This window comes from Lontra canadensis, unplaced genomic scaffold (genome assembly GCF_010015895.1).
Source record: "Lontra canadensis isolate GAN:19392208 unplaced genomic scaffold, GSC_riverotter_1.0 scaffold24, whole genome shotgun sequence".
In the NCBI taxonomy this organism is placed as follows: domain Eukaryota; kingdom Metazoa; phylum Chordata; class Mammalia; order Carnivora; family Mustelidae; genus Lontra; species Lontra canadensis.
The window spans coordinates 4,603,691-4,618,509 of NW_022631018.1; the positions used below are offsets into that span (position 1 = coordinate 4,603,691).

The 14,819-nt window shown below is 37.0% G+C and overlaps 1 protein-coding gene across 9 annotated transcripts in view; it reads right to left on the reverse strand.

Annotated features, from left to right (window-relative positions):
• Nucleotides 1-14,819, reverse strand: part of SMG7 (SMG7 nonsense mediated mRNA decay factor) — a 90,502-nt gene that overhangs the window by 44,550 nt on the left and 31,133 nt on the right. For 7 of the 9 annotated variants that reach the window (XM_032862668.1, XM_032862665.1, XM_032862671.1 and 4 more), the window contains exon 2: nt 9,351-9,489. The exons of the other annotated variants lie outside the window; for them this stretch is intronic. In XM_032862668.1, coding sequence (XP_032718559.1) covers nt 9,351-9,466 — 116 coding nt within the window. In that variant the 5' untranslated portion in view covers nt 9,467-9,489. The remainder of the gene's footprint in view (nt 1-9,350; nt 9,490-14,819) is intronic. 9 annotated transcript variants of the gene reach the window in all.

Consider the following 14,819-nt stretch of genomic DNA (forward strand, 5'->3'; position numbering starts at 1 on the left):
GTATTATTTATGAAAGCCAAATTATGGAAGTAGTCCAGGTGTCCACGGATAGATGAATGGAGAAAGAAGATGTGGTATAATATAATAAGTAATGGAGTATTATTCAGCCATAAAAAAGGATGAACGCTTACCATTTGCAACAACATGATGGAACTAGAGAGTACAATCCTAAGCAAACTAAGTCAGTCATAGAAAGACAAATACCATATGATTTCACTCCCATGTGGAATTTAAGAAACAAAACAAATGAGCAAAGAAAAAAAAAAAAAAAAGAGCAAGACAAACCAAGAAAGAGAACGTTAACTATAGAGAACTGATGGTCATCAGAATGGGGGGGGATGGGGGGATGGGTATAATGGGTGATAGCGGTTAAGAATACACTTATGATGAGCACTGAGTAATGTACAGAAGTGTTGAACCCCTGTTAACTATACCCATGTTAACTAAGATTAAAATAAAAACTTAAAAAATAAAAAGGAATGCCATATTTCCTATCCTATCTGTGTCAAGACAACACACCCCTCCAAGAAAACAAAATTCCTCCTGGAGTATTATTTATGAACCTTATACTGAGAAAGCCAGTGCTAATTATGCACCTTCACCAGACTCAACATTTTCATTGTGTCCCTGAGCTGCAAAGTTACAAATAATGTATTTACTGTGCTCCCACATATTAGTTAAAAAATTCATATAAGTAGGGGCGCCTGGATGGCTCAGTGGGTTACAGCCTCTGTCTTCGGCTCGGGTCATGATCCCAGGGTCCTGTGATTGAGCCCCAGGCTCTCTGCTCAGCGGGGAGCCTGCTTCCTCCTCTCTCTGCCTGCCTTTCCACCTACTTGTGATCTCTGTCAAATTAATAAATAAAATCTTTGAAAAAAATTCATATAAGTATATACAAGATATCTTATACTTACAATCATATGTCTAAAGGTTGTTTTCTTATTCCAAGCAAGATTTGCTTATAAAAATGAAATATCATTTCAGTATGCTAACATCTGCCTAATGAGGATACCAACTTCCTATCAAAAAATTTTATTGAGTATACAATAGGAACCATTTACAAATAATCTGCTTCCGCTATAGGCTGTCAGTAAAAGAAGATAATGGAAGTCTAATAATGTCTCATGTCTTGCCAATTCTGTGGCAGGCTTCCATTGATAAACAAAGATCAAAATTTTACTTTATATTTTTACATACCATAATCTAAGAATGTTTAGAAAAACTAAAAATTCAAGGACTAACAAAAGTACAAAAATGTAATAAAAACAATCTGACATAAATGTTAAAGCATTCTGAAATTCAAGGAGTTTTGATTCCTCAGTATGACAAGAGTAGAGATGCTCATTCTCTGCACTGTTAATTCTCTCCTAAAGTCTGAAAGGCACACATTAATGACAAAAATAATCTTGCTAAATTGAATTGATGAAAAGACAGCTAAATGGAAAACACAACAACCTGAAGATATCTATCTAGCATTATTCCTCTTCTATAAACAAGGAAATTTAAGTTCTTCAATGTGAAGTAATTTGTCCACAGTCCCAAAGCAATTAGGTACAATTAAGTACAAACTTAGTTCTTCCTGACTCCAAAGTCCAATCATTTCTACTTCTTTCAAAATAAAAAAAATATATTACTTAAAAAGCTAACACAGATTCTGTCAATTAAACACTAACATTTAAGTCATCTAGCCTAAATTAAAAGATTTGTTCAAGTAGAAAATAAATTCTACCTGAGATTTTTAATCAAAAAGACCACATGAAGTAATTCGTATTCTAGTACAGTGGTCAGCCTGTGGGTGAAATTCCTTCCTCTGAATCCATTTTCATAAATAAATTTTACTGGAACACAGTCAAGCCCCTTCATTTTTATACTGTCTATGGCTGCTTTCTGCTACAAAGGCAGAGCTGAATAGTTGAGACAATGACCACATGGCCCACCAAGCCTCCAATATTTACTGTAATATTTATTACAGTAAACTTTGCCTCTCCTGCTCTAGGGAGTACTTGATCAAAAAATGAGAAGTAAAGTATCTACAGGTTCCCAAACCAAATAGTTTTCCATATGGGGAACCAACAATAACAGTTTTCTCCTCTGAGAAAACTGTTATTGATGATCTATTTTTATTAATGTAGTAAGTAATCCTACCACAAAGAGAACTATATTAAAAAATACAGTGTCACATAACAAACAGTAAAGTTACTACGTGCAGGTCGTGCTATTTTTTGATGGACTTAATCTATAAACCATTTAAAACCGTGTTAGGGTTATACACTAACTAACCCTTCCTTCCTTTTTCCTGTGTACCAAAAATACCCATTTAGACAGGTGAGAGGGTTAAACTGAGAATTATCATCTCGCAAGAAGACAAATCCCTATCCTCCACCACTACACAATTTTCTTTTTCTTTTTTTCTTGTTAGAGGGTTGAGGGGCAGAGGGGGGGGAGAGAAATCTTAAGTAGGCTCCAAGCCTGATAGGCAGAGCCCAACACGCAGAGGCTGACACAGGGTTCGATCCCACAATCCTGGGATGATGACCTGAGCTGAAATCAATAGGACGCTTAACTGACTGACCACAAGGTGCCCCACAATTTACTTTTTTTTAATAGTGTATAATAAACAGGAAATCAAATCAACAGATGTGTAGTCTCATAGTAACTGCTTTCATAAGTATTAGTACATAATTGGCTATCTTGATTATTTCATAAAGAAAAACTACTACACCTCGACTGACCTGGTTTTGTTAAAGACCAATAATGTTAAAGTTTAATCTTATAGTTTATAGCCAATGCCTATATAAAGAGAGAGTTTTTAAATGTTTTCTCTTGGTAAAAGATTTTGGCAACATGAGTTCCTTTTTATTCTTACTTTAAGCTGAAGGAATTAATGAAAACAAAGAATGAACCAAGAATTCAAAAACGAAAAATCATCATGTCTTCAATAATAAAATAGCACTATTAAATAGTTACAAAATACAGAGCTTTCAAAGTATTAAACACATCGTGTCATTTTATAAGAGAAATTAAGCACTTCTATCAAGCAATAAAAAAGTCATTAAAAAGCGGGATAAAATTTGAAACATTCAGTGATAAACAATGCACTGAAAGCTAACAATCTGAAACAATATTCTTGGAGACAACATGATCATCAAAATCTATAAATATACCCAATATATTTAATTTACTAGGTACTGAAATAGCCAATACTCAATATAGCACTTATTACTGTCAGACACTGTTCTAACGGCTTTAGATAAATTATTTACTCCATATTATGAACTATTATTACCCCCACTTCATAGATGAAGAAACCCATGGAAACAGAGGTTAAATCACACGTCTTAGGTCATCAAATTAGTAAGTAGTAAAGGTAACATTTGAACTCCTCAACAGTTTGGTTCCAGAGCCTAACTCCTAACCATTACATCATAGTTCCTCTTATACAAGACAGCAAGAAAAAACAACTGGAATGTTTAATGGTAATAACCCACAGAACTAGGGCTTTCAATATTTAAACATTTTGCAATGATTTTTATAATGCCATTAGAGAAAAAAATACTAAATTAATGTTTATCTTCTTTAACAAGTATCTTGATTATACACAGCACTTACATTAACAATGCAAAGTAACATATACAGAATAATCTTTCTTAAGAACACACATTAAGGTTTGTGGTTTAAAATACAAGGTATCTCCAAGGTTGCCCGGGTAGCTCAGTCAGTTAAGCATCCAACTCTTGATTTCAGCTCAGGTCATAATCTCAGGGTCCAAGGATCAAGCCCTGCAGGGAGTTTTGCTTGAGATTCTCTCTCTCCCCCTCTTCCTCTGTCCCTCCCCCCATGTGCTCCTTCTCTCTAAAATAAATACATCTTTTAAAAAATTAAATAAATAAAATAAAATACAAGATAGCTCCAAAACAGGTAGACAGGGTAGAAGATTCCTTCTACCTGAACTTCTAAACCCGTTTCTTCTATGAGCAGAAGAAAGGAAAATAAACCAACATCTTCTAAACTCACAGCTGCTAAAGAAAGGTGAATCGGCTTCTTTTGGTTCGGGAGGTAAGGCTAGAATATATTTCTTTTTCTGAAATTTAAATAAAAGCCACAGCAGGTTTTATTTTAAGTTAATTTGTTTACTTATTTTCATAGAGTACTAAGAAGTACTTGGGATAATAAAAGTATTCATCAATTATAATTATAAATATAATAACCTAATCATATTCATTTATGCAAAACAGTAGGCCATATACTTAAGGTGAGTATAAGCCTACACATGCATGCACGAAACACATGATCTAAATAGAGCTCTAAGATATCACCAAGTCTCATGTTATTTATAAAAAAAAAAAAAGAGGGGCGCCTGGGTGGCTCAGTGGGTTAAAGCCTCTGCCTTCGGCTCAGGTCATGATCCCAGGGTCTTGGGATCGAGCCCCGCATCGGGCTCTCTGCTCAGCAGGGAGCCTGCTTCCCCTCCTCTCTCTCTGCCTGCCTCTGTCTACTTGTGAGCTCTCTCTCTGTCAAATAAATAAATAAAATCTTTAAAAAAAAAAAAAAAGAAAGAAAAAGAAAAATCCCATCACTCTACTGTTGAATTTCACTTCGAAAAGAACACCCAGGGAAGATGCTGCTGGAGGAGCTCTTCTCAGTAAGAGGTAACAAAAACACTTATTTGCTTTCTCTCTATGGCACTTTATAGTTTGTCATGAAGTTTCAAGTCTCCTGACATTATCCAGTGCTAAACATTTATTCTACAGTTTCTGTTATTTGAAAATGTTATTTGAAAATGTGTATCTAGTTTTATTAAGTGATAGCCCTGGTCTGGAAATATCAAAGGCAAGAAGGAATTCTTCTTCCAGGCAGAGAAAATGACATAATAATAAACGTTAAGCTACATCAGTAAAGTTGGGAGACTGGAACATAAAATATAAGGTAGAAAGCCACAGGAGATGAGCTGGAGAACCAAGGCAGAAAGCAGATTCTGAGAGCCTGCATGACACGTTAGAGAGCTCAGATTCTATCTTTTAAGTAATAGGAAACCAGTGCTGAGTTTTAAGCAGGTGCACAGCACTGTCAGAATTTCATTTTTAAAAGATTATAACAACATGCCTGAAAGATGGATTTTATTTTATTTATTTTTTTAAAAGATTTTATTTATTTATTTATTTGACAGAGAGAGAGAGAGATCACAAGTAGGCAGAGCAGCAGGCAGAGATAGAGGGGAGACAGGCTCCCCGCCGAGCAGAGAGCCCGATGCAGGGCTCAATCCCAGGACCCTGAGATCATGACCTGAGCCGAAGGCAGAGGCTTTAACCCACTGAGCCACCCAGGTCCCCAAAAGATGGATTTTATTTTTTTTTATTTTTTATTTTTTAAAAGATTTTATTTATTCATTTATTTGAGAGAGAGAGAGCACAAGCTAGCAGAGAGAGAGAGGAGGAAGCAGGCTCCCCGCTGAGCAGAGAGCCCGATGCGGGGCTCGATCCCAGGACCCTGAGATCATGACCTGAGCCGAAGGCAGAGGCTTTAACCCACTGAGACACCCAGGCGCCAAGAAGGTGGATTTTAAAAGGGCGAAACTGGAAGGGAGGAAGTGACAATACAGATGGACAGAAAAATCTAGATTCGAGAAATACGTGGAAGTAAAATCAGCAGAAGGAAAGCTAAAGCAGAGAAAGCAGTCCAAATCATTCCTAGTTTGTTAGCTTGGACAGCCGGATATATGAGAAAATACAGGTGTATAAGCAGGAAATTAGAGATCAGTATCAACCACAGAAAAGCCATCAAGACTAGGGATATAGTGCTGGAGTGACCAGGACACTGACGATAGTTAAAACCGTAAGAGAAAATGTAATTTCCCAGATGGGAAAAGGGAAAAGCTAGCTTTTCATGTTCTTTTTTTTTTTTTTTTTTTGTGAGTATAGCTGACACACAATGTTACATTAGTTTCAGGTGTACAACATGGTGATTCAACAACTCTATGTTATGCTATGCTCACCACAAGTGTACCTACTATCTGTCACTATACAACACTATTACAATACCACTGGCCAGATTCCCTATGTTGTACCTTTTATTCCTGTGGCTTATTCATTTCACTACTGGAAGCCTATATCTCTCTCTCCCCCCTTCACCTATTTTGCCTGTTCCCCCAACCTCCTTTCTTCTGGCAACCATCTCTTTACAGGCCTGATTCTGCTTTTTGTTTATTCATTTGTTTTGTTTTGATTCCACATATAGGTGAAATCACATGGTTCCTTGGTTCCTCAAAAACTGAAAACAGAAATACCACATAATCCAATTTCTACAGAGTATGTACCCAAAGACAATTAAAACACTAATTCAAAAAAATATATGCACCCTATGTTTACTGCAGCATTACTTACAATAGCCAAGATATAGAAGCAACCCAAGTATCCATCCACAGATGAATGGATAAAGATGTGGCATGTATACACAATGAAATATCATGCAGCCATAAAAAAGGATGAGACCTTGTTGTTGGCAACAACATGGATGGATCCAGAGTATAGCATGCTAAGTGAAGTCAGACAGAGAAAGACCTATATTCATTTCTAAGGGGCAGATAACTATGAGGACTGGAAAGTGGGTTGGATTTGGTGAAATAAGGGTAAACAATAGCCCTGCAGAAAAAAGACAGTCAAATTGCAGAGGTCTAGGAAACCAATAATAAAGAGAGGCTTAGGGGTACCTGGGTGGCTTAGCTGTTTAAGTGTTCCACTCTTAATCTTGGCTCAAGTCATGATCTCAGGGTCATGAGACTAAGCCCCAAGTCAGGCTCCACGCTGAGTGTGGAGCCTGCTTAAGAAGTTCTCTCTCCCTCTGCCCCTCATTCTACTCACCTGGGCTCTCTACCCCTCTCTCAAAAAAAAAAAAAAAAAAAAGAAAGAAAAGAAAAAAGAAAAAGAAAGAGAACTTAAGGTCAATTAAAATGCTAGCTAGTGAGGAAAAAGGGAAGAGGGTCGTGATTAAGAGAAGTTTCTATTTTATAATGGTAGAGCCTTAAACACGTTTAAAATGAAGAAATGAAGCCAGGAGAATGGAATAATTTGAAGACTTCAGAAAGTGAGCCCAAAACTGACAGAGCATGGTTCTGGAAGATATGGAAGGAAATGAGAATGTGATTAATAGGACAGGAGGTAAGACTGCCTTTGAAAAAGAAAGGGAATGAAATTGGAGAGAGGTAAGGTTAGATGGAAACGTACTAAAAGAATCTGGAGTAGTGTGGGGTGAAGAGGTATCAAGAGAATTCACAGATGCACTCACTACATCACTTTCAGAGATAAAGTAGGAGATCAGATCAGCATCTGAACATAAGAGGTAGATAAACTGAAGAGAATAGTGAATATCTGGGATAATTACAAAATTAATAGGAAAGGGAACCTTACCAAAGGCAAAGAAAATAATTGAGAAAAAGTTCTGCAAGCCATATGGATTAGACACAATGGAAAAATTAATATGAAAATATAGGTAGCCTTAATGATGGCAGGTCCTACTTACTTGTAAGGAACTCAAGATAAGGTGGAAGATAAAAGACATACAGATGACTTCAAATACTCTATGGCTGAGTACAAGGATAAAGATTACATGCTTACAGTTCAACTAGAAAAAGAGAAGAGCCCATGGGAATAAGGGAGAAGACAGTGTTCAGGGCTGTATCCCTAACACTTAGAGCTATTCACTAAAATTTTGTTGAATTAATGAATGATAAAACATGCATCATACAAGAGGCAATTTTCTGCAATGAAAAGTGATACAGAATTTAAAAAGTCTGAATGTGGGTTTCCTACATATTAGTAGTGGTATGCTGGAGATTCTTTCCAAGAAACTTCAATTTCCTCATCTGTAGAACAGGGAAACAAACTCCCTTTCAGAGTTGCTATGAGAAATAAACAAGACAACCAGTAAGTTCCATAGAAGAACCTAACTGAAAACTCCAAGAGGGAGGACTATAATCTGATTATAACACCAACACTTCGGTGAATACCAAATGACTTTTGCTAATCTGGTTTCTGACACAGGATCCTTTCTTAAGCAGAACAGGGGGTTGAAGATGAAAACATTCCAAGATGGGGGGTCAAAAATCCTGTCATCTACTGTCATCTGCCATATAATGCTAAATTTAGGACAATAGAAACTGGTTATACATCATGATGACCAAGTTCTTATTATGTACAAAAAATGAAACCAGAGGGAGATAGATCCAAGTTACAAAACAGTTTTTTTTTGCTTTTCTCCAAACAGTAGTTTTGATTACATAACTTAAACAGGTACATTTTAAATACTGGACCTGATAACAGATCAAGCAAATATAAAATACAGCAATGTTATGATAACGGATTACAGACTCTAAACTCCTCTGTTAAGAATTAACTAATAGCTTAATAATAAGAGTTCAATCATTTAATATTTGCTAGGTGCTGTTTACATGCTTTCCTATTTTATTAAATTTTTAATTACGCAACAAATCTATCAGGTAAGTACTGAGTTTATCCCCATAATGGACAAGGAAACAGGGGCACAGAGTGGTTAAATAACTTGCCCAAAGTCACACAACTAGAAAGTGGCAGAGCTTAGTTAGGTTCCACCTATAGACTGTTTCTAGAGTTCTTAAGCACTGCAAAGCAAAGCAAGTCTTCTGGAATGAACTGGCTACAGGTGTCTTTGTCATGGTTATCAACTTCTAGGGGCAACAACCACTTCTCATTTATAAGCTACATCTCTGGGATCAGACACCTTCACACATTCTGTCATTATAAGTGTCATTACAAGCTGCTGTGACAACAGTTTCTAACTCACCCTGTGCTTAGAGAGGGCTTCTCTAGCATGCAATCATAGAACTATCTCTATAGGCCTCTGGGAGGCTGGACTGTATCCATGGAGACAGAGAGAACTAAGTAAGAGCTGATGCTCCCTGCACTCAAATGAACTGTTATATATGAAACCCAAAACACAGGAATTAATATACTAAAGGACAATCTATAAGATGGATCACATGACCCTAATGACCCAATGCTTATCATGAATATTCAGAGAGCCTCATATATAAACATAAAAATGTCTTAGATTTATGTTAGTAAATGTTTTAAAAATTTCCTTCAACTACAAGATATAAATGCTCATGACAAAGTAAACATATGCCAAAGTTCTCATGAAGCCACATAAATTAAAAAAAAAAAAAAAATCTTAGCATTCCCATCTCCCATCCTGGCCAATAGCAAATGCTTCGCAAAGTCTCTAACTCTTCCATTAGTGCTCACAGAATATGCATACTATAACATACATCTCTAAAAGGAATACAAACATGTAGAAATCCCTTGTAATTTTTATCCTACCTAATATTACTTGATTTCAGATGCTCCTCTGATTTCAAGTTTCCGGTCCTCATCTGGGACTTAAATGAAACGTTTTCTCCCACAATGACTATCTGCAAGAACATCCAATTTCTCATAAGGTAGAATGGTTTAAGACATTCTAGACAGAGGAGAGGAGGAAAATATGAGTTAACCCACAATAACAGAGAACTCCTTTGAAAAAAAATTAAATTATTTTCTCTTTATTTGAAATGATTTAATGCCAAAGTCAAATGAAAAATACTTTTTTCTTTCTGTATTAAGTTTCTTGGAATACACATTTTAATATGCTGTTTTGTATATTTCTAACATTCTAGTTTTAGATCTAAGTATTATCTAATCTCCCTCTCTCTCTGAAAGCTGACTGATCTCTATAAGGCAAACAAATACCAGTTACCCAGCAGGGTTTTTGTAGTTCCAAGGTGAGCGTGCCCTGTAGAACACAGGAGCAGAATGGCTGGTGTGAACTATACTGTTTACCAATGGAAAAACATGTAAAGCAATTAAACCACAATTATAGGTGGTATGAATGATGTTTAAATTCTAAGGTCAACCACAAAAATCAGGTTTTTAGATCTCTATTCACTCAATGAACAACGATTTGGTCATGTCTATGTGCTAGATACAGTGTGAAGGACTGGGTATACAACGATGAAAAAAACAAATATGGTGCCTTCCATGGATTTAAAATATAATGTGGACATAGATCCACAAGGAAGGAGGCGGCAATAAAGGGTAGTGATTAAAAGCATGGGTGTGTGTGTTGCACAGTTTGCATTTAATGGCATGCTGGGAGTAAGTCAAGCCACAGAATAACATAGCAAAATTTCTTAGGGACATCAATTTAACTCAAAGAAATGAACAAAGTTAAGTAAATATTATTGGCTGCTGATAACTGCTGATACTTATAATTACTATGTGGCAAATTCTGTGCTAAATGTTCTACACACATGATCTCAAAGAATGGGAGTATAATGTAATAACAGTTAAGTACAGTCTTATATTCAGACTGTGCATTCAAACCAAGCTCTGCCAACAACTAGCTGTGTAACCTTAGGAAAATCACGTCTCTATGCCCTAGTTTTGTTAGAAGTTAAGAAGGAGATAAATAAATGTACCTACCTCATTGAGATGTTTTGAGGATTAAATGAGGTAACAGAAATAAAGCATTTAGGACTGTTCCTTGTAAGCCCTCAAAAAATTAGGTATTTTTGTCATTGTTATCGTGACAGTTATTCGTCTTCCCAACAATCCTAAGATGTAAGTGCTATTATTATTCTCATTCTATAAATTAGGAAACTGAAGCTAAGAACTCACACTAATCAATTCTAGAATAAAAGACAAGGTTATTCATAATATTTAACAACAGAACACAAGTCTTAAGAGAAATTTCAAACATGCAGGAGATGCGTGTGGATTTCGTCCCCTCACTTCGAAAGCAGATATTCAACCTCCAGTGACTTTAGTTGTACTTTAGTGGAAGACTGAGAAAATACATGATAAAACCCAAGCTCCTTAGCATAGCATGTGAGGTCCCACAGGTCCCCGCTTTATACTTTATGACCTAATAAAACTAAATTATTTTTAGTTCTTAGCTATTTTGTTCCTCAGTATCTCTACTCATGCTCTTTCACTCAACCTGGAATGCCGTCCTCCTTCCCTCCTTACCTGGTTAACTCCTTCTCTTATTTAAAACTCAGCAACTTCTATATAACGCCTTTGGCTTGGCCAAGCACTCCCAGCGCATCTTAACACCTACCTCTATCTTAGCACGAGGAAGTTATTTCCTCCACTAGAGACTATTCTGCACAACTCTGTATACCTGGTGCCTGGCTATGCCTGCCAAACTAAAGTGTATGAAGCAAATTTATGTTAATTTGGACTACATGGTCTCTCAAAAGGCCAAGACACTAAAAATTCGGTTTCTCAAAACTGACAGTAGTCTAAAAAGTCTTCCAGGAAAACAATTTCTAAGGTTTTTTTCACCTGATAACCAGGAATAACATACTTCCTTCTAGGTTCAGAAAATGTACTATTTTATACAGTCCGTTAGAAAAATCCATAATCATTTTCTTGGCTATCTGAAATTCAGATTGTTTTCCACACACTAGAATCTATATAGAACAATACAGTACGTATCTATATAGAAATACAAAATCTGAGAGAGGCCTGGGTGGCTTAGTCGGTTAAGCATCTGCCTTGGCTCAGGTCATGATCTCAGGGTCCTGGGATCAAACCGGAATCTGGCTCCATGCTCAAGGGGAGTATGCTTCTCCCTCTGCCCCCTCCCTTGCTAGTTGCACACATGTGCTCTCTCTCAAATAAATAAGTCTTAAAGGAAAAAAAGAGATAAAATTTGAAACCTCCATAGAATATGGATAAAGTCAATAACCCAAGTGCGCTGAACAAGAAATTAAGGTTAAGGCTAACAGAATTTAAATTTAAAAAAAGAAAAAAAATTTAGAGTAAACCAACAATTGGAAGGCTATTTCCCCCTCATCTCAATTTCTACGTTAGATGAGATATGCCAAAACAACTGTTTTCGACTCTACCGAACCCAATGCCTTTGGAGAAAAAAAATGCATTCTATTTAACAACTCTGTACCTTATGGAAATAAAACACAAGATAATATTATATTACTTATTTAACACAGAAAAAATGAAAACTAAATGCCTTTTAGGGTAAAAAAAGGAAAAATAAAGAAAAGCAATTTTTTAAAAAGATTTATTTATTTGAGAGACAGAGAGAGCATGAGTGGGAGGGGCAGAGGAAGGAGGAGACAGAACCTCAGGCAAAGTCAACACCGAGCAGAGAGCCCAAGGCAGGGCTTCATCTCCCAACACTGAGATCATAACCTGAGCTGCACCTGCGAGCAGGATGTTCAATGGACTGTGACACTCAGGTGCCCAAAAGGAAATCAATTTTTAATAAAATTAGCATCTGAAAATATAAAAGATCAGGTAAGATTACTTTTGAAGACATAATAAAGTAAATGCTTGCACATACTTATAATGTAGAGAAGGTTAACAGAATACCAAAGACAGAAAAACCAAAGCTAAAATATGAGTAGACACTAGAATCAAAATACGTATTAATGTAGTAACAGACTAGATTCATTGGAAAGGACAATAAGAGAAAAAAATTACATCAGGGCAACACGAGACAAAGTACAGAGTTGATCTGAAGTAAACAAGTATGTGACTATATGCTTTGAGAGGTGACATGGAACAAAAATTAGATTTAAAAAAAAAAAGAGCAAACAGCCTTTATATAATGTAAAACACCATACTAGTTAAAGTAAAGTACTACTTCCTGATGTGGAATGGGGGATGATACACAAAATGGACAAGTTAATTAACTCAGCTAGCAACAAGATACCATCTGACTTAACGAAATCGAAGAATCTAGGTGTGCCTGGGTGGCTGTCAGTTGAATGTCTGTCTGCCTTTGGCTAGGGTCATGATCTCGGGTCCTAGAAAAAAATCCCAGATCTGGCTCCTTGCTCAGCGGGAAACCTGCTTCTCCTTTTGCCTGCTGCTCCCCCTACTTGTGCTCTCTCTCTGACAAATAAATAAATAAAATCTTTTAAAAAAATCTATAAATTATTATAGTACATATAGTACTCTCTACTTCTACATGGTCTCTGAAATTTAAAAAAAAAAAAGATATACAGAAGTCAAAACTGATTTTCTACCAAAAAAACATTATTTAGCCCATATTTCCAGACATCAGTTTTAGCTAGTCATGTTCCTTATTATTTCCTATCTTCAGAAAGGGGTGATATATTAAAATCAAGTAATTTAACTGGATACAGATCATGGAAGGCATATGGAAGATTGTTATATTAATGGCCCCCAATGAATCACACATCGCCTGGCATCTGTACCCTTACTAATCTCTTCACATACTGACCATAGGCCGAACACTGTGACTTACTTTGGCCAACTGGACTTCACCAAATATAACAGAAAGAGGCTGATAAGCACTTGTGCATTTGAGCCTGCCCTTTTGCTAACACCATCATCATGTTATAAAGCCAAGGATGACAGACCACTTGGAACAAGGAGACCCAGTTTTCCCACCTATCACAGTCATCTCAGCTGAGGGTCCAGACAGTTGAGTGAGGTTGTCTTGGGCCATTCAGGTCAGGCTGAGCCACTGGCTGACTGAGTCATCCAACAGCATTAACTGGCTTGGTCCAGTAGACAGCAATATAGACAGCTGTCATCAGACTTTGACCAACAACATTTTACTGAGCGAAGGGAAAAGGGTTGGGGGGGGATAAAAAAAGGATTCCTGGCCAGCTAGAAGGGTGGACTAGCCATTTACTAACAAAAGGAAGATGATACAAGTAGGTATATGGAGAAGAGTCCATTTCGGGATAACAGTGCTTGGCACATGGTATTACATAAGCTCTTGCTATTGTGCTTGGTAACAATGGTAATTCTGAGATGGTTATTATACATCCAAGGGAATGAACTGACAGGTAGTTAGAGTCTGGGGTTTAAAGGAAAGGTCTGGAACTACAGATATTCATTTGGGAGTCGTCAGTATACAGGCATACTTGTTTTATTGTGCTTTGCTTTACTGTGCTTCACAGATGCTACAGTTTTTAACAATAGAGGGTCTGTGGCAACCCTGTGTCCAGGAAGTCTACTGGTACCCTTTTTCCAATAGCATTTGCTCACTTCATGTCTCTGTGTCACATTTTTGTAATTCTCACACTATTTCAAATTGTTTCATAATATTATTATTACACTTGTTATGATATTCTGTGATCAGTGATTTCTGAGGTTATTGCAACTGTCTGGGGGTACCACAAACCATTCCCCTATAAGACAGCGAACTTAATCAATGAATGTTGTGTGCGTTCTGACTGCTCCACCAACCAGCCACTCCCCCATCTCTCTCCCTCTCCTTGGGCTTCCCTATTACCCGAGACACGGTACTGAAACTATGCCTATTAATAACTCTACTCTGGCCCCCTAAGTGTTCAAGTGAAGAGAATCACAGGTCTCTTTTTAAATCAAAAGCCAGAAATGATGAAGCTTAATGAGGAAGGCACAAGGAAAGTCCAGACAGGCCTCTTGCACAAAACAGCCAACTTTTACTCTTAGAGCAAAAAGTTCTTGAAGGAAATGAAAAGTCGTGCTCCAGCAAAGACACAGAGATAAAAGAAGACTTACTACTGACTGGAGAAAGTCTCAGTGGTCTAAGCACATCGAGCTGGCCACGACCTTCCATTACACCAAAGCCTAACCCAGAGCAAGGCCTCACTCTCTTCAATTCTATGCAAACTGAGAGAGGTAAGGAAGCTGCAGAAGAAAAACCTGAAAGCTAGCAGAGGTTGGTGCATGAGGTTTCAGGAGAGAAGCCATCTCCATAAAATAGAAGTATGAGGTGAAGAAGCAGGTGCTGATACAGAAGCTGTGCTGAGTTATCCAGAAGAC